Source organism: Solanum pennellii, chromosome 12, assembly GCF_001406875.1.
Source record: "Solanum pennellii chromosome 12, SPENNV200".
NCBI lineage: Eukaryota > Viridiplantae > Streptophyta > Magnoliopsida > Solanales > Solanaceae > Solanum > Solanum pennellii.
In genome coordinates, this window is record NC_028648.1 from 60,447,813 (window position 1) to 60,467,162 (window position 19,350).

Below are 19,350 nucleotides of genomic sequence, written 5' to 3' on the forward strand. Positions count from 1 at the left end.
ATATATATATATATAAAAAATTTACTCATAATAATTCCAATAATTATATTGAAATGCTCTTTCATCATTTGTTAAGTAGTGGAGAGGTATTATATGAAAAATATAATTGTATTTTAATGGAAGCCCATGCATTGCAGATAAAAACATAATCAAGCTAATAATCAAAGTAAATAACATGTAGCTTATTGTCTTAATCTAATATAGTTTTAAAGAACAAAAAGAAGCAAAAACAAAAAGATGAAGCCATAACACAACAAAAACCATCCACCAAACGACTACATTATTATTTGATTTTATTGAATTGACATTTTGATTTCTTTCTTGCAAAAATTACAGCCATATATTATTTGATTGATTGACAAATGTAAGTATCAGACATAATACATAAACATGTATTTTAATTTAGTCTTAACTAATATCTGTATTTTCTAATTTTTGAATGTGCATAAGTAGACACTTAAATTTAAAGAATTTTAATTTGATAAAGAATGACCTAATTTGACTTGACATAAAATTTAAGAAAATAAAAAAGCTTCTCAATCTAATGGTCATAAATTAAAATTATATCAAATAATGTACCAAAATACCTTTGATTTACTGACCTAAAAAAATGTCACGTAGAAAACTAAAATTAAAGTATTGCAGAAAAAGGAAAGGGTCATTATAATAGAGTAAGTCATTCATTTTTAAAATGGAGGGAGTATAAAATTGAAGAAATAGACATACTCATTTTACGTAACATTATGTGTGTATTATGTCATATAGAACATGTATATCTATTTATTTAATTTTCTACAAATTTAAATAAATATTTATGCGAATGTTAAATTATAAAGCATATGATAAATACCCATGGAAGTCAAGTTGAGGTTTATTGTGTCATGACTCATGTCTAAGTAATATGATTCTCTTGTAAGTTGCAACTTGCAATATCTTCTCCATTAGTGATGTATATGGTTGGATTGGTTTGAGGTTTTTAAATATTAAATTAAATTATTTATATCAGATTTTTAAATTTATAAACCAACTTAAATCAATGAAAATCATGTTTTTCAACTTTAGATTCTTTCAGTTTTTTGGCTTTTTCTGATAAAGTATTCATATAAATATATAATTAACTTGTACCTCAAATATTTCTTTAATCGTACCAAAATATAACTATCTAAGGTGTTTCTTAAGAAAATAACACAAAATATGAGATGATTAATGACATTAAAATATCCAACAAAAAAAATAATGAAATCGCATAAAGTAAATATTACAAATTAATAAGTCATAATGAAAATTATCATAATTTAAAAGTACTAAATCATGCTAAAATAAGTTTATTAAGTATATTAGTTACGTGAATAAATATTAAGAAAAAAATAAAATTACATTATGTATTTTAATTGCCTAAACCAACATCTATGGATTATAATATTTATTAGACCATTCAAAATTTTACAGTTTCAAACTTAAAATAATATATTATAAGATTAAAAAAACTATGAAAAAGTAAAAAAATATTTAAAAATTATATCAAAGTAAATATTTTTACATATAAAATAAAATTTTAAATTATATAATTTTGGGTTGGTTTGGTGTCAGATTATTATTTTTTGGTTAAAACAAATCAACCCAAATATAGTTGAATTTTTCTTCAATACCAAATTAACCACTAGTCTGATTTTTTTTCCGATGAAATAATTTCAAAGATTTTCCTGACTTTGTTCATCTCAACAAACAATTTGAAATACCTCAACTTTTTCTAGAACAGGTCTGACTCAATTTACAATTTAATTCAATTTTTTATTCGATTTTATGCACCCCTATTCCCTATATCACCAGTACTTATTCATACATTTCATTCTACACTGGATTCTCATAATGCAAAAAAAAGAAGGCTAGCATTTGTTTATTGTTTAAATGCGAATTCAATATTAAAATTTATAGGTTCAAATTTAATATCTTATTACAACTTCTTCTTTCTTTTTTCTTTTTTTTGAAAAAATAGGGACTTTAATTGGTATGTCCATAGAGCCTCAAGAAGGAGAGGATAAATTTTATTTGTTTTATGAACATGATGAACTTTTCCATTAGTGGATCTTTTATAACAAATTTTAATTTTGCAAAAGCTTTGTGTGACCTTGGGGCCAGTATCAACTTAATGGCCTACTCAATTTTCAAACCTCTATCTTCCTTACCTTTGGTGTGACTTTCTAGGCCCTTTTTCTACATAACACACACATATATTTAATTCGAAAAAAATTGATGAATTAAAAATTAATTCAGTACGATTTGGTTTGATCAGTTCAATCAAACCTTTTAAAATCCGTTGATACCCTTAGGTATATCACCAGGGTCCAACGAGTTTTTCTAATATAAAATTATAATCACATAAATTAACAAACATTTATTAAGAAAGAAACCCCAACACTCTATAATATGGTAAGAATTAAGATTGTTTTATTCATAGAGTCTCAAAGTGAATCGAAAGGAGAATTTATAAGAGAAGAAGTGAATGTAGCTTTTCAAACATATAAAGGTAATTTCAGGATATTCAAGGATTATATAATCTGTTAAAATTGTTGGAAAAATAAGTTAATATTATTTCAAATAGAAATATCTTTTTCCATTTACAAATTGTAGCAGACAATTGATTTTGTAATTGAATAGCTTTAATGATTTGCTTGTGAGAAAAGATTATGTTGAATAAAAAACATGGATTATAGAGGAAAAGATATTAAAGGATAAACTATTAAGAAAAGATTATGTTGAGTCTACCCTCATTATTTGTTGGTGGTGTTGAAGACGAGGGAAGCTGAAGATAAGGAATATGTTGAACATCATGGTACAATCGATGTGTACAACTGTTAATTGTGATAGAGTTCAGAGCCTATTATACTGTATTAGCTAAAATTGAATAGGCTACTATATATGTCTTGTGTTAGCTGAAGTCGACTAGGATAAGTTATAGTTGTAGTATTAGTATTAGTAGTCAACCTCTAATCTTGTAGATTGTATATTTATATTTTAGTAGAACTCTACTCCTATATAAGAAGCATAGTGAACACTTTGCGTGTCTCCCCTTACAAATACCATGTCCACTACTTTTTCTCACCAGCTTATTATTTCTTGATTCGTTAAACTTAAGCCAACAAGTTACCTTATATGAAGGACACAAATAATTCAGTTGATTCAGATGATCATGATATTAACTTATCTCATCAAGGAGAATAAATCAACTAAAGGTAGTTGTTCCATCGAAAAGGTTGCTAAGAAAGTTGCAGCTACTACTGGTGAGAAAGATACAGAAGATAATGACAACATTGATGATTGGAAGGAGAAATTGTATTTCTAAGGGTTTGTATTACAGACACCTTGAAAGAAGACATGATGTACTTGATTGTGGATTATTCAACTACCATGGAGATCCTGAAATGCTTGGAAGAAGTCTATTTTCAATCAATAAAAAATGAGGAGTTTCAACTTAGAAAACTACTACATAGTGTTAGGATAAGAACTAAGATTACTAAAGAATACATTAAGAAATTCAAAGGCATATGTGATGGTCTTACATCCATTCACAAACATATAAATGAAGATAGCCAAATAATCAATTTTTCTAGATGTTTAAGTCTCAATTACAAGATCTTCAGAACTGTCTTGCATGGTAAGACACCATATTCCATCCTTAATCAATTTGTTAATACTCTCAAAAAATTTATATGAGGGGGGATGAGAAAGATGTGTCACAACAGAAATAACATGCCATTTTCTGCTTAAAGGGGTAGGGGAAGGGGACACTACTCTTAGAGCAGGGTAAACAACAACTTCAACTCTAGAGTAAAAGGCTTCAAGCCTGCTACAAATGAACAAACTCTCAAAATAATCAAAGTTCACCAAGTGGAAATAAGGAAAGGAACACTGCTGGGTCATGTCAAATTTGTGGTAGAAATAATCATACTGCTTTTAAGTGTTTTTTATAGGAAAAACTACTTTTACCAATTTACAGATGAATTACCACAAGCATTAATTGTTATCAATTTACACGTTACATCTACCTCTGATGACAATTTGTATGTGTACTCAAGAGACAGTAGTCATATGAAAAATAACTCAAGTATTTATCTGACCTTAAACACAATAATAAATATGATAAAATCATTGTCAAGAATGTGTCACAATTAGCCATAACATATGTTGAAAATACAACTAAATCAACTCTGAAATTACAAGAAGTTTTTGGACTAAGAATATTAAGAATCTACTCCCAGATAGTAAACTTGCAATAGACAATTGTTGCACTCTTGAATTTGATGAAATTAACTTTGTTGTAAAGGATAAGAATACAAGAATAATAATGCTCGTCAAAGAATCTAAGAAAAGTGGACTCTATGCTTTGAAAGATAACAATCTCTATGCTCTAACTGCTACACAAGACTGGAAGACATCAAACAACATTTGATATACTAGATTAGTAGTTGAAATTAAATGTCTATTTTTTGTTTTAGTTGCCGGTTAGGGAATGTTATATGCTTTCATTTGACTTGAGGAATAAAATTTAGAAAGAACCTTTATTAAAAATACTTTGTGAATGGTGGGGACTTGCTCCTCTTGAATCTTCTAAGCATATGAGATATTATGTAGTGTTTGTAGATGAACATACAAGATATACTTGGTTGCATCCACTATAAAGGAAGTTTGAATATTTTGAAATATTAATTTCAGAAAATGGTGAAAACATAATTTTCTAAAATAGATTAAAATATATCTAATGTGCTGGAGGTGGTGAATTCATCAAAACAGACTTCATTAAACATCTAGAAGATTGTGGTATTGTAAGGAACATTTCATATTTTCCTTACAAATATGAACAAAACGGATTCTTAAAAAAGAAAGCATAGGCATCTCATTGAGATTGACTTAACTCTCCTACTCCATGCTAGTCTTCAGTTGTGTTAGGATCGAAAATAAGCAGGTGTAAATGCGGAAGCTAGCAAAGCAAACCTCAAAAGATCACGAGTAAGAAGACAACGAGAAATATACCAAAAGACACAAAGATTTAACGTGGTTCGGTCAATCGACCTACGTCCACAAAGGAGATGAGCAATCCACTATAAATATGAGAGTACAAAATACAGAGAGAAACAACCTCTACCAATTCACTCAGAATACATGGGAGGTTCACACAAGTGATAACGTATCAAGCTTGTGACCCATAATTTCTCCCCCTAACCAAAACTCTCAAAGCCCTTAAGACTACATTGTGAATGCTGATTAAGTTAGAAGGAACATTCCTCTATTTATAGAGTCCTAAACCTTTTCCTACAAGAAAAGGATTAGTCAATCCAAAACCTTTTCCTAAAAGGAAAACCTATTTATGGTAAGAAATTTAGGACAAATAAAACCTAACAAATCTCCCCCTTGGCCTGAATTTCTGACAAAATAAATTTGTCCACCTTCTTTACTTAATCTTCAACAACTTGCTTCTCCTCTCCATAATCTCCTTTGTAAAATTTATGTCTCAACACAGAGAACCTCTCTGAAACGATTTCTTCAACAAAATCTTCATTACTGTCAAAAAGTTGCGGCTAGAACTACACCCGCCAAGATAAACACCTCTTTCTAACCTGGTTCAATAATCGATTATCGAACCACTGAATCTGACTTCGTCATTGAATCTGGCTCTGATACCACTTGTTAGGATCGAAAATAAGCAGGTGTAAATGCGGAAGCTAGCAAAGCAAACCTCAAAAGATCACGAGTAAGAAGACAACGAGAAATATACCAAAAGACACAAAGATTTAACGTGGTTCGGTCAATCGACCTACATCCACAAAGGAGATGAGCAATCCACTATAAATATGAGAGTACAAAATACAGAGAGAAACAACCTCTACCAATTCACTCAGAATACATGGGAGGTTCACACAAGTGATAACGTATCAAGCTTGTGACCCATAATTTCTCCCCCTAACCAAAACTCTCAAAGCCATTAAGACTACATTGTGAATGCTGATTAAGTTAGAAGGAACATGACTCTATTTATAGAGTACTAAACCTTTTCCTACTAGAAAAAGGATTAGTCAATCCAAAACCTTTTTCTAAAAGGAAAACCTATTTATGGTAAGAAATTTAGGACAAATAAAACCTAACACGTTGGTCCTATGAGTTGATACTTTTCTCACTGTCGTACTCCTCACTAGTAGACTCTCCTCCTCATTCTTAAAGATGGAGACTCAATTTGTTAAGTTATATAATGAGCAACCTGATTACAACAACTTAAATATGTTTGGTTTTAGGTGTTTTCCATATACCAAGGGTAGTAACAAGTTCAGTCCAAAGACCTACTCTTGACACGCGAATTCTTCCATCTAATTCTTCCGTCTAATACTTTATTATGCTAAATTTTCATTTCTTTAATCTTTGTTAGATTCAGACTCCTAGTTTTAATTTCTACCAGAAGAGCTTACTGAATCCTAAAAATACACCTGTACCGACAAAAATATCCTTAAGAATAGCACTAACACGCCTCAAGCTTTGACAAACTCCTTACTAGTGTTCATGAAAAATATATTTTCCGTATGATTTCCGACAAGAACATGCAATGACTTCTAATTATATTTAATGGTCAATTTATAATTATTCAAGGAATCATAGGTTTCATTGTATGAGGAACCAATTATCTGTTATATAAGGTTTATGAAAAGGATGGTCAACTTGAATAATATAACTCATATGAATGGTATTAAGTGATCGAATGAATCTAGACAAGCACACATATATACTTCTTTGTTGATTCATTTCATTTTCAAATGTAGAATTGGACGTAGGGCCTGATTTTGCGCAGTATTATTGACTACTTGAACATGTACTTGATAACAAAGGAGGTAGATAAAACTATTTTTGACAAGTGTTCTTCCACTTGATCTCGTTATAATATGTCCTTCGTGATGAGAAATATAAATAGAAAAACATAAATGAAGACATCAAACTTTACTTTTTTGAAATTACGACATGTGTCTTATCATGACAAACAAGTAGAACTACTAATTCATAGTATTTTATCAATTTATCCTTAATAAACATCTTTAAAAAATAATGCAACTCAATATGATGTAGTTTTAAATTTTTGAGTCAGATTTTATTATTTTAATTTCGTATTATATATTTTTTATTGAAAATTTATATTGTTTACGGTAAGTTTTGAATTATGAAACGTCTATGTGGACATAATCTGAACTGACTCAACTTGATAAAGTTTCTGAAAAATTAAGATAAACACAATTTTAAAAAGGATGGAAACAATTACATGGTAACTACTGAACCGTTTAATGTCCGTGTAATCTTACCCCTCCAAATCTCATTTATAGGATTATATTATGTATGTATTGATTATTTAAGATTTAATGTATATATCAACTTTCACAAAACTCTTATAAAATTTGACTTTAAGTCCTCAAACTTGTCGAGACGATCTTGACTCGATAGAATCCCGCATATACTGCTGAACATGTAGCCATTATGGTTGATGACGACTAGAGGTGGCATATGCAGGGCAACACAGGGCATTGACAAGTAAACTTCACTTTGTATTTAATGATCTTAGTATATAAATTTATTTATTTTTTAAAATATGTATATGTCCATGTGCATGATGCCATCGATAGAGATATTTTAAATTTTGTGGTCTAAAATTTACTATATTGAAATTAGAAAACTTGTGGAATTTAGAAAGAGATACTCTTTTTGGAGAAGAAAAGAAAGTAATTCATTTAAATTGGAACGAAAGGAGTATTTAAAAGGATAACTTCTTTAAATTTCATTATTATAGAAGCTAATTACTTAGATTCACGCTAGTTTACAATATCATATTCCTTATTATATTTTGGGTCTCAGATACATGTATTTGCTTCTTCCAAATACATGAGACTGAGATATATGCAGGGAGGAGCTAGAATAGAGTTAGGGGTTCCATCCGAACCCCCTTCGACGGAAAATATTACTATTCATATACGGTTAAAATTATTTTTTGGCATATATATAATAGATGTCGAACCCCCTTCAATTAGTTCGTAATTTTCTTCTTAAAATTTTGAACCCCAATATTAAATATCCTAGCTCCGCCACTGAATATATGTAAGACATATACATATTGATTAGTGTGTCGAATTAAAGAATATAACTGAAAGTTATTAATTAAGAAGTATTTTAATTAAGAGATATAACTAAAAACCACTAATTAAGGAGAAAATCATGCTTGTAGCCACTTTTGATGATATGATATATCACAACTCCTAAAAGAATAAAACAATCAAAGTTCTTCATATTTCTAATTGGCAATTCAATAAAGTTTAGACCTTCTTAACTCAGACTCATGAAATCTTATTCAGATACACATATATTTTATCACATACATATATAGTTAATCAGATACACTGATAAAAAGTAAATACATATAATCGAACTCAATAATGTGTTAGATACAATAATAATGCATCAAATCGATACGTAAATTTCTAATATATGTGTATATTTTATCAAATATATATACACTTAATTAGATAGACTAATAAAACTACATATATAATCTTAACTCAATAATGTAATGTGTCAAATACATACATAAATCTCCGCCTTACTGAAACTTTTAGCTATGTTAGTAGCTGTCTAGGCTGTTCATTGAAACATTGAATCCATTATTCATTGTTCCTCATTTATCCTTCCAATAGGAACTTGGGAGATAATATAAAAACCAAAGTGGAATAAGAAGAATAAACTCACTCACAATTATTTTCCTCCTCTTAAGTGTTACTTGTGTATCCAAATCCATATTTCATTATGCTATGCTCTTTCCCTCTTTTTGCCAAACCCTTTTATAATATGCCTATTTTCCACACCATTGACCATGCTGGCCAACAGAAGAAATCAAGAAACTTTAATTCAAGTAGTGGCTCTTCTAGTTATTATTTTAATAATAGGCCAAAATCAATTAGAACTAGTATTTCAACTAACCAAAAAAAGTTTCACAAGCATGACCAATATCCCAAAGACTTCAACTTTTATGGTGAGTATATATGTTCATATATTATATATAATCACATCTATTTTACTCTATTAGGTCACTTTTATTGTATTCACCTTATAATTCATCAAATATTAATTCGTTTAGTAATATTTTCAAAATTACAAATTTCACTTATTTTATCGATAAACTATGTAAATATATTTTGAATGATACGATAGTATTAAATTTTAAATGTGTATATTATTGAGGTATATAATGTTAAATTCATAATTAAAATTTTGTTCTATTCAATTTGTTGCTAGACTATAGTTCTAATCTTCACAATTTGTTAATCAAAAACAAGAATCAAGTAGTGCTCAATGAAATTATGCTAGTAGCTTAGCCTTAAGGATTTTTTTTTAATATATAAGCTTATAAATAGTCATTTATGCTAATTTTAAAAACATAGGTCTTCGACAGGCGAGACAAAAAGAGAAAATAGATGATAGAAAGATTTGATCCCAGTTGGTCTCGTCTATGAATTTTTCTTTTCCTATCCTATTTATCATCTTTTTATGGCAATACCAAGTTATATTTAGTAAAACAAATTCTCTAACTCTATTTAAATTTTCAACAGATTCTTCTCTAGCAAAGGAAAAACCTAAACATGATGAAGATGGTATTAAGAAGGCAAAGTCAAGAGGTTTTAAGAAACCTAAGCAACCTATTTCTCATGGAAGTAGATTATCAAGTTTCTTGAACTCACTTTTTACAAATGGGAAAAAAACAAAAAATTCCTCAAATGATAATGAGGATTGGAAAATAAAATCAGCAAATGTATCAACTAGATTAAGTTTAAGCAAAAATATTATTAGTACTCCATGTGAACACAATAATTATGATATGGACCAACAAAATGTGGAAGCTATAAATGGAATTAATAAAAATTATGTGCATGAAGAATATGAAGATGAAGATGATATTGATGAAGGTGCAAGTTATGCAAGTTCTGATTTGTTTGAGCTTGATATCTTTTCTTCCATGGGATTGCCTATCTATGAAGCAACAAATCTTGGTACTAATTATCAAGCCATTGATGCAAATGGTAATTAATTTTCTTATGTAACTCTAAACAAATTTGTAAAGTTGTATCATTATTATTGTTGTTGTTGTTGCTATTTTTAGTTATTAATGAATGAGGATGCAAAAGTAAAAAATATCATATTCATATTGTATAAAATTGATTGTGTAGAATTCTAAGTTATTGTCTTAATGAGAATTATTCAACTTTTATTTTGTTCATAACCTATGGGTTGTTTATATACACACCATAAATGTTGATTTTGCTACGTTAGGCATATTTTGGTGTCTTTCTTTTTATGAAAGATAATACTCAAAAGATAAATAAAGACATAATACATATATTGGACCTTAAACTTGACTTCAAATTTTAACTTTGACCTCCAACTTTCATAATGCGCAAACAGACATTTTAACTGTCCAACTTTTAAATAATAAACACATGAGTCCTACATGGCACAATACACGCAGGACACCACCACGTAGGACAAAAAATGACATGTAGGATGACATGTAGGACATGTGTGTCTATTTGTTCAATTTTATACAAGTTTAAGTGTCTATTTGTGCACACCCAAAGTTGAAGGGCATAAATCTGATTTGAAGCCAAGTTAAAGGGCATATTTATGTATTATGCCAAAGATAAAAGAGAAGTATTGAAAACAACTCTAAATTTGGTGTGAATTATTAGTTTTATCCCTAAATTATTGACAGCCTTAAAACATATTTTAAATTTACTTGGTTAAGTGAACCTAAGTACGCTCCCGATCTTTCAATACAAATGAAATACACCCTAAATTCTCTTCAAGTTTAGGGGTACTTTCAATAATTCTTTCAGCTTTTTACTAAGAATTTCATGTTGTATATAAGTTTAGTTAATTAAATAGAGGAATTTTTTTTTAAGATTTTCAATAATTCTTGGTAAATATTTGGATAGTTGTAATACTGCAACTCCAAACTTCTAGCCATGATTGTGCATGGGTTTCAAAGAACTATGGAACCTTAGAGAGTAACCGATATTAAAGATTTGTACCGGAATCGAATCGAATCATTTTCAATACATGAGTGACTTGTCATAACAGTTTATGATAATTTGCTTACTATTTCTTGATAATATTATAACATTTTTGCTAACAATTTGAAAGTGAATTCATACATACAATATTGATCAAATGACTACTTCTTTGAACAAAACACCACCTAATTTATCAAAGGTTAAGGCTTTGGATGAAAATAATATTAAATATTTAATCTCAAAAATTACTAATTTTCTTTCAACAATTAGAAATTGATTATGTTTGCTTGATAAATCTCCACTTGATGGTTCTAACATTAATGTTGATATTGCCACTGCATCAAAAATGATCATTAGTGGCAATTAATTATTTATATATGTCCCTAAAGCCTTTAGCGACATTGGTTCGTTCTAATGATACTTAACTAATATCGGTAAAGACCTTAGACTCTTAATTAATGTCAATATTTATTGCCGCTAAAAATTATTTTTGTTATAGTGTGCTAACCCTATTGTTGGTTCTAGCACTACTATTATAGTTATCTACTCGTATCAAATATTATGTTTTTTTACAAACAGTTTTTATTTGTTGTCTTATTTATCATGATTTGTAATTATTAACTTTCGTCAGATGTCTTGTGATTTCGATTATAATGTTGTTAGAAAATTGAGGTTATTTTTAAAAGAAAAACAATTATAACCCAACCATCCAAAGTAACTTCCTGAGGTGGTGAGGAATTTGTCATCACCCAGAGATGGGAAATGGCAGGATTAAAAAATGTACCAAGTTACATGTATTCTTTTTTTATTCAATTGATTCCTATATTTTCTGATTTCATCTCAAGTTTTTGTTTTCATTTGTTTATGGAATAGTTTAGCTCATCTTAAACTGATATAATGAGCGAGACCTCTAACGATAAGGGCATTGCTACACTATGTTCAGGGTATCCAAGCAGACACTTATCATCGAAAAATTTCATCATTTTTATAAGTAAAATGATATTTTAAATGGTTAAATAAAACGTTTTTAGACACCTTTAAAACAATAAGTGTTCTTAGCTCATTGGATATGGTACTTGGCCAAAGTTGATGCAAACAACATTCATGTGAGTTTGATTCCTCACAACTACATTTTATTATTATATTTTCAAAAAAAAAATTAGTAATTAATAAATATGTTACTTTTTCAATAATTCAAAAACTAATATTATCCATACCTACAACATAATATTTTAAGGAAAAAAAAGGTTTTAGTGGCCAATTAAATTTTTAATTAATTTGACTTTTGATTTTTTTTTCTTTTCATTAAGTTTTTAAACAAAATTTAAATTATTAAATTTAAAGTTAATTAGGAAATCATATTTCTTTTTTCTATAAAGCTATTACAAGTGAAAAAGGTTTCATATTAAAAAAACTTTAAAAAAAATCTCGTTTGATTCTACTCTTTATATTCGATTTCTCAGTGAAATCTTTAAGTATAAATGTAATTTTACTCTAAACTGAATTTTTTTGTCTGCTCACTTCCAATTAAATAATCATGAAGGGGTGGACGTTCGGTTCTTCGGTTCGATTCTTCGGTATTCGATTTTAGAAAAGTGTGCACCATAGTTTATATCAAACTAGATCGGTTTCGATTTAGTTCGGTGTTTTTAAATCAATTTTTTGGTGTGAATAAAATAAAGAGGGAATATGATGAAGTGTTAAGAGTTTCATCATGTATTTAATAAAAATAAAGAGGGGCAATAGATGATTTTTTAGCGAAGATGCCAAAGGATTTGTTTATGTTTCTTAGCATAGATGGCTGCCATTTTGCAAAAACCTAAAGGTTTTCTCCCATACCGAAATCCTGAATGAATAGAGAAGAGAGCAAGCAGCCTAGCAAGCACGATGCCACGATGAACTCTCGAACAACCAAACTATAAGGACTCACAATGTACAATTGTATATAAACAACAATAGTTTAACACTTTATTGACATTATATTTGTTGTCATTTAAAATTTGAAAATTTAAATGGATCATGTAATTATTTTGAGTCAAAATTCAATAACTATTATTAATTAAGCAATCTAATTTAAATATTTTAAATTTAGTAAATAAAACTTCGGTTCTTCGGTGCACCGTAGTTTCGGGACCCTTGCACGGAATTCCGAACCGAAGAATCGAAGTTCCGAAAAAAGAAAACCGACACCGAATTGATACCCCGGAGAACGAAACTTTTTGGTTCGGTTCTAGTTTTCAGTTTTTCGGCATTTATACCCACCCCTAAACATGAACATTCAAACTAAATATTAATTTTAAAAATTTTGGTATATTTAATTAAAAATAATAATTATTTATGTTATATAGTTTGATTTACAAAATTTAGAACACTCATTCGTTAATTATTTTTTTTACCTATACAACTCTTAAACATCTTTCATAAATATTTTAGCTCCACCATTGCAACGACATAAGGGAAAGAAGAAAAAATATAATTATATATGATGAGCTTGAGTCGAAGGGGGGAATTCAAGCCAAAACCTTCAAAGTTTTTAGTATTTATCTAGGCCAAACACCAAAACATAGGTATGGGATCTTAGATTCTAAGTTATTACATAGAATGTTCTAGATTAAGTTGATATACTCATAATTTCAATAATGAACATTAAAATGTTCCACATTATTTGCTAAGATATTTGAGAGGTATCATATACGATTGATATATAGTTGTATTTTAATGAATTACTTACGTAAATGTAAAGGTGTGGTCACCAAAAAAACGTGATTACAAAGAAAAAATTTACCAGATGAATTAACAAAGCATGTTAACACGTAGCTTCTTGTCTTAATCTTATCTACTTTTGAATTACAAAACAACAAAGAGATAAAGCCATATAACACCACACTAACGATAAGTTCAACTTCATTGGATGCACAAATCATCACACCACCGACTAGACTATTATTTGATTTTATTGAACTTATAGTTTGTTTTTATTTGATTTCTTTCTTGAAAAAAATTAAACCATACATCGTTTTGTTTGATTGATGATACGTAAGTGTAATATTATATCCACTTCTTTTTCTTTCATTATTTAAAAAATTGACATGTTGCTCAAATGATTTCCATTATGAATCACTTGTTATATTTTTTAAGGGTTAATGCATAAGTACTCCTTCAATCTATGTCTGAAATCTCAGATAAATATTTATACTGTATTAAGGTTTTATTATCCCTGAATTTATTTTATTAATAATTTTCTACCCCTTTTCAACCTACGTGGCACTATCTTGTGGCCCCAACGCTGGTTGACTTTTTTTTCAAGCTAGTGCCACGTAGGTCGAAAAGGAATAGAAAATTACTTATAAAATAAGTTCAGAGGGGTAATAGAACCTTAATTAATACAAGTGTGTCTCTCAAATTTCGAACATAAATTGAGGAGATAATTATGCATTTTCTCTATTTTTTACCAGACTGAAATTCTTTTTTGCATTGCCACGTTGAATTTCCTAATTTTTTTAAATAAGTCATCACCTAGGTCTAGGTTGTGGACCTGACGTGCAGATGGTTAGGCTTGACACCTACAATGTATATCCATAACAAAAAGTTACAATTAGTTAGAGGGGGGACATGGACCTAACTTTCAACTTGTTAAAGGAACACGAGAAACAAGTAGCATCAAAAAATTATGATGAAAAGATTAGCCTATACAAATTCCTTTCATACCAAGTATATAAAGTATTAACTAACCAAAAATTTATACTTTTTATGTTTTCTACTCATCGAGGAAAATTACCATTTATCAAGAAGTATTAAGCCTTTAACCTCCTTTAATAAATGTTCCATATTATTTGCTTCTCTCAAATAAGGCATAAAGGTCTTAAAAATATTTCAATTTTGGTTGATTTTATTGTTGCGGTATTAAACTTTTACGAAGACTTATTGTTGATTTTGAAGCCTAAAAGATATAAAATGTTAATAAAAATTCTAAAACGATATATGAATTTTTATTTTAACCAAAAGGGCAAAATCGCTAGAAGAGCAGCGATTTCGCTCGCTAGAAAAAGTAAAATCACTGCAATAGTAGCGATTTGCAAAATTTGATTTTTTTCAAAAAAAAAATTCTTTTTTTAGAAGCAGCGATTTTCAAAATAATTTTTTAAATTTTAGATACGATTATTTGAGTTTAGATATAATATTATAGATCGAAAAGTGAGAGGGAGAGAAAAATATTGTAATGATAAAATAGGTTTCCATATTTTTCGGTAAGTAAGATGGTAAATTGATAATGATTGTCAGATCAATTTAAAGAAAATGGAGGAAAAAATGATAATGTTCTCTTGTCAGGTTAATAAAAAGTGTTTAATGAATATTTATTTTTTAATAGTGATAATGTTCGATAGAAATAAATCTTAAATAAAATATTAAAATGAAATATGAAGACAATTTTAAGAGATTGCATATAACTTAAACCTTCAATTTTATAAAGACAGTTTTAAGAGATTGCGTATAACTTAAACCTTCAATTTTATAGTTAGATTAGAATATCTCATAAATAAAACAACAAACAATATGCCACTCTTGTGTCTTTTTTCCCTTTTAATTCACCCAAAAAACTTGAGTAAATCAGAAGCAACTGACACAACATGAATTGGACATAAAGCCACTTCCACACTGATCAAAATTGAGATTGTTATGAGCAAGATAACATGAAGAAAAGAGGGGAAAAAAAGAAAAGGAACAAAAAAGTTGTAACAATAGTAATGAGTCATGGGCAAAATTTCTCAGTTAAAACTAAGGGTGTGTTTGACTGTTTGGTATGAAAGCTTGGAATTTTTTTTAAAGAAAAATAAGTGAATTTTTTTCATTTTTTGTGTTTGGTACATAAATAAGAAATATTATTCTAAAAAAATTGTATATATTTGAGACAAATATTATGGGATGTGAGAGTAGGGGTGTGGGTTGAGGTCTGCAACCTGGTGAGTGAAGATGAGATGTGTTAGAGGATAGAGAGTAAAATCAACGTAGAATGTCACTTGTAGAACTTATTTTCATACTTTCGCTAAGAAAATCTTTTTTTTCATTTAAGAAACTTATTTTTTAAAAAAATATTTCCAAAAAATTTACATGAAAAAATTGAAAGATCATTGAATTTCTACCTTTCCTTGGAGAAGATTTGGACTTCTGCCTATATCTATCTTTTCTTAGAGAAGAAGTTTTGATTTTTTGTAAATGGAATATCTTATACCAATAGTATTCACTATATAGTAATACATAAAAGAATTTTGTTTGGGAAGAGATTATTCTTATTCTTTTATTTGATTTTATGCTTTTTCAATATGTAGGTCACTTGATCAAATTGCATAATTTATCGCTATTAAGATTTGTAAGTATTAGTTGGGAGAATGCATAATTTCACTTTTGAATTTATTCTGAAAGGTCGATTACACGCTTAAACTATCATGGCGACCTACTACATATTTATACGACCCAAAGGTGAATTTATTTATCCCTATAGACGTTTAACATCACTTTCACAATGGTAGGTGTATTACACTCGTACCACATCAATGTCATCTCATTGCCACATTAGATGTCATGTCAGATTTTGAAAAAAATAATCTTCATGTCATTCAATTGCTTCATCTTCAATGAACACTACCACGTAACTACTATTATTTCCACCATATAAATACCAAATACATATATTTCACCATCAAAAATTAAAATAGCCACCACAAATTTCACCACCTACTATCAAACACACCATCAAAATCACATTATCCCATCATCTCCACAAAATTGTAAAGAACCACCACAAAATTCAACACTCATTTTCAAACTCATCACCAAAATCACATCATCGATCGCAATCAAAATCTACAAACCACCAACCAAATATCACCACCACCATTATCAATATTGATTTCTTCTTCTTCGTCACCTTTAAATTTCCTTTTTGTTTTGACACCCATCACCAACAAATCCATCATTATATTTTATTTTTTAAATTCAATCATTAATTTTATCAATTACCAACAAAGTCGAAGAGAAAGATCGGATATGAAAGGTGATAAAAAGAAGTTCAAATAATGCACAAAAAAAAGACATTGGTGGAGTGCAAAGAAGAAGAAGAGGTGTGGGATGGAGGTGGGGGTGGGGGTGGGGTGAGGGTGCTGGTGGAAAAAGGATTTTGATTAATTTTTTTTTATTTTATACTCCGTCCGTTTAACAATAGTTGTTCACTATATTAAAAAAAGATGTTCAAAAATACTTGTCTAATTTAGAAAATCAAGAGATAATTTACCTTTTGTGTCTATTTTACTTTTGATATTAAATATCATTTATCATCTAAACATTTTTCAAAGCATTACAGTTAATATAGTCAAAGGATAAAATAGTAATACTATCCCTATCATTTATTGTTTCTTAAGGACACACCAAGTCAATAGTGGACAACTATTGCTGGACAGAATGAGAAAATTTTTATTCAACACGTTTTCTTTTGCCACGTCAATTTTAGTAGATAAATAAATTCAATTTGAAATAATAAAAGTGTATAGTAGATCAGCATGATAGTTTTTAAATATGTAATTGACTTTTGAAACAAGTTCAATGGTATATTTATACTTTCTCCCTTATTAGTTTCTCGATGAAATGGCCCTATCAATTTAATTCCAACAATGTGTTCTCAGCATTACTTAATTTATATTGTTAGTAGATTAAGCAAATATACTCATGATCTCAATAGTGAACATTGAAATAACCTTCATCATTTGCTATGATATTTAAGAAGTATTATAAATTGGTGTTTGCATTTTAATAATTGCCTACGTGAATATAAAGATATGATTATCATGCATGGAGAACATGGCTTTAGATTTTTGTTCTAGTATTGGACCCTATGGGATGCATAGAAAAAATTAATCAGACAAATCAACATAAAGTACATAACATGTGGCTTAAACTTGTCTTAATCTAAGCTAGTTTTAAGGAACAATGCTTGTGAAAGAACAAAAGGAAACAACAAAAAAAGAGATGAAGTTATAATCACCGCACTAACAATAAGTTCAATTCATTTGGTACACAAAGTCACAAACCATCCTACCAACAGACTATACTACTATTTGATTTTATTGGACTCACATGTTTGTTTTTATATGATTTTTTTTCTTGAAAAAAATTAGACCATACATCATATGATCACCAATTTTTTCCTTCATTATTTGAAAAGGAAATGACATGTTGCTTGAATGACTTCTACTATAATTCTATTGGTTGCATGGTATTGGTTGAATTTCCTTTGTTGCAAGTTGCAACATCTCCCATACCTAATTTCACTATTTTCTCTACTTACTCAAGTCTCAACATTTAGCACTCAATGCTCATAATGCAAAGGGAAGACAAAATGTTGGCATTATAGTGTGGTCGGATGCTAATACACGAAACACTAATTCTACCTTCTTCTATCAAATGTAAAATATGATGTTTATTGACCTAGAGAAGGTTCACGATAAAGTTTCAAGAGAACTTGTATGAAAATACTTAGATGTTAGAAGTGTATTTGTGGCTTATAGTGGAGTGATTAAGGGTATCTATGATGGATCCAAGACTATAGGATAGTGAGAAGTGTCTTGGAGCATTTTCTTTATAATGATGGGGTTACAACTAGGATCAGGTTTTAGTTCGTTTTTATTTGTCTTGGTGATTGATGAACTGACGCGGTATACTAGCTAGATGAAGTGTCATGGTGTAGTTATTTGCATGACATAGTATCGATTGACAAGACTCGTAATACAGCTAATACAATAGACTGGAATCTAGAGGCAAACTACGGAGTCTAGAAAGTTCAGGCTAAGAAGGATAAAGACTGAATATTTGGAGTGCAAGTTCAGTGTGATACAACAAAGGAGTTTAGTGTGGAAGTGAGGCTTGATACTCAAGTCATCCACGAGAAAGAATGCTTAAAGTATCTTGAGTCTTTAATTCAATATAATTGGGAGATTGACAATAATGTCACACATCATATTGATACGATATGGGGAGAATATAAGTCCATCTCACAAGTCTTGTGTGATAAGAAAGTACCACCTAAGTTCACCACAAGGCGGTGGTCAGACCGACTATATTGTATGGTGTGGTATGTTAGTTAGTCAATAACTCTCATGTTCAAAAGATGAAAGTTGCAAAAATAAGAATGGTGAGATGGATGAGTGGACATATTAGAGAGATGGGACAAGGTGTAAGTAACTTATGTGGTGGACAAGATAAGAATCAATAT

General features: G+C 29.2%; 1 protein-coding gene across 1 annotated transcript; it reads left to right on the forward strand.

The window, feature by feature from the left end:
* The first annotated feature begins 8,786 nt into the window (after positions 1 to 8,786).
* Positions 8,787 to 10,190, forward strand: LOC107007047 (protein BIG GRAIN 1-like A). Its single transcript, XM_015205518.2, has 2 exons — positions 8,787 to 9,052; positions 9,630 to 10,190. The coding sequence occupies exons 1-2, from the start codon at positions 8,827 to 8,829 to the stop codon at positions 10,103 to 10,105; spliced, it is 702 nt and encodes a 233-aa protein (XP_015061004.1). The 5' UTR covers positions 8,787 to 8,826; the 3' UTR covers positions 10,106 to 10,190.
* The last annotated feature ends 9,160 nt before the right edge of the window (positions 10,191 to 19,350 follow it).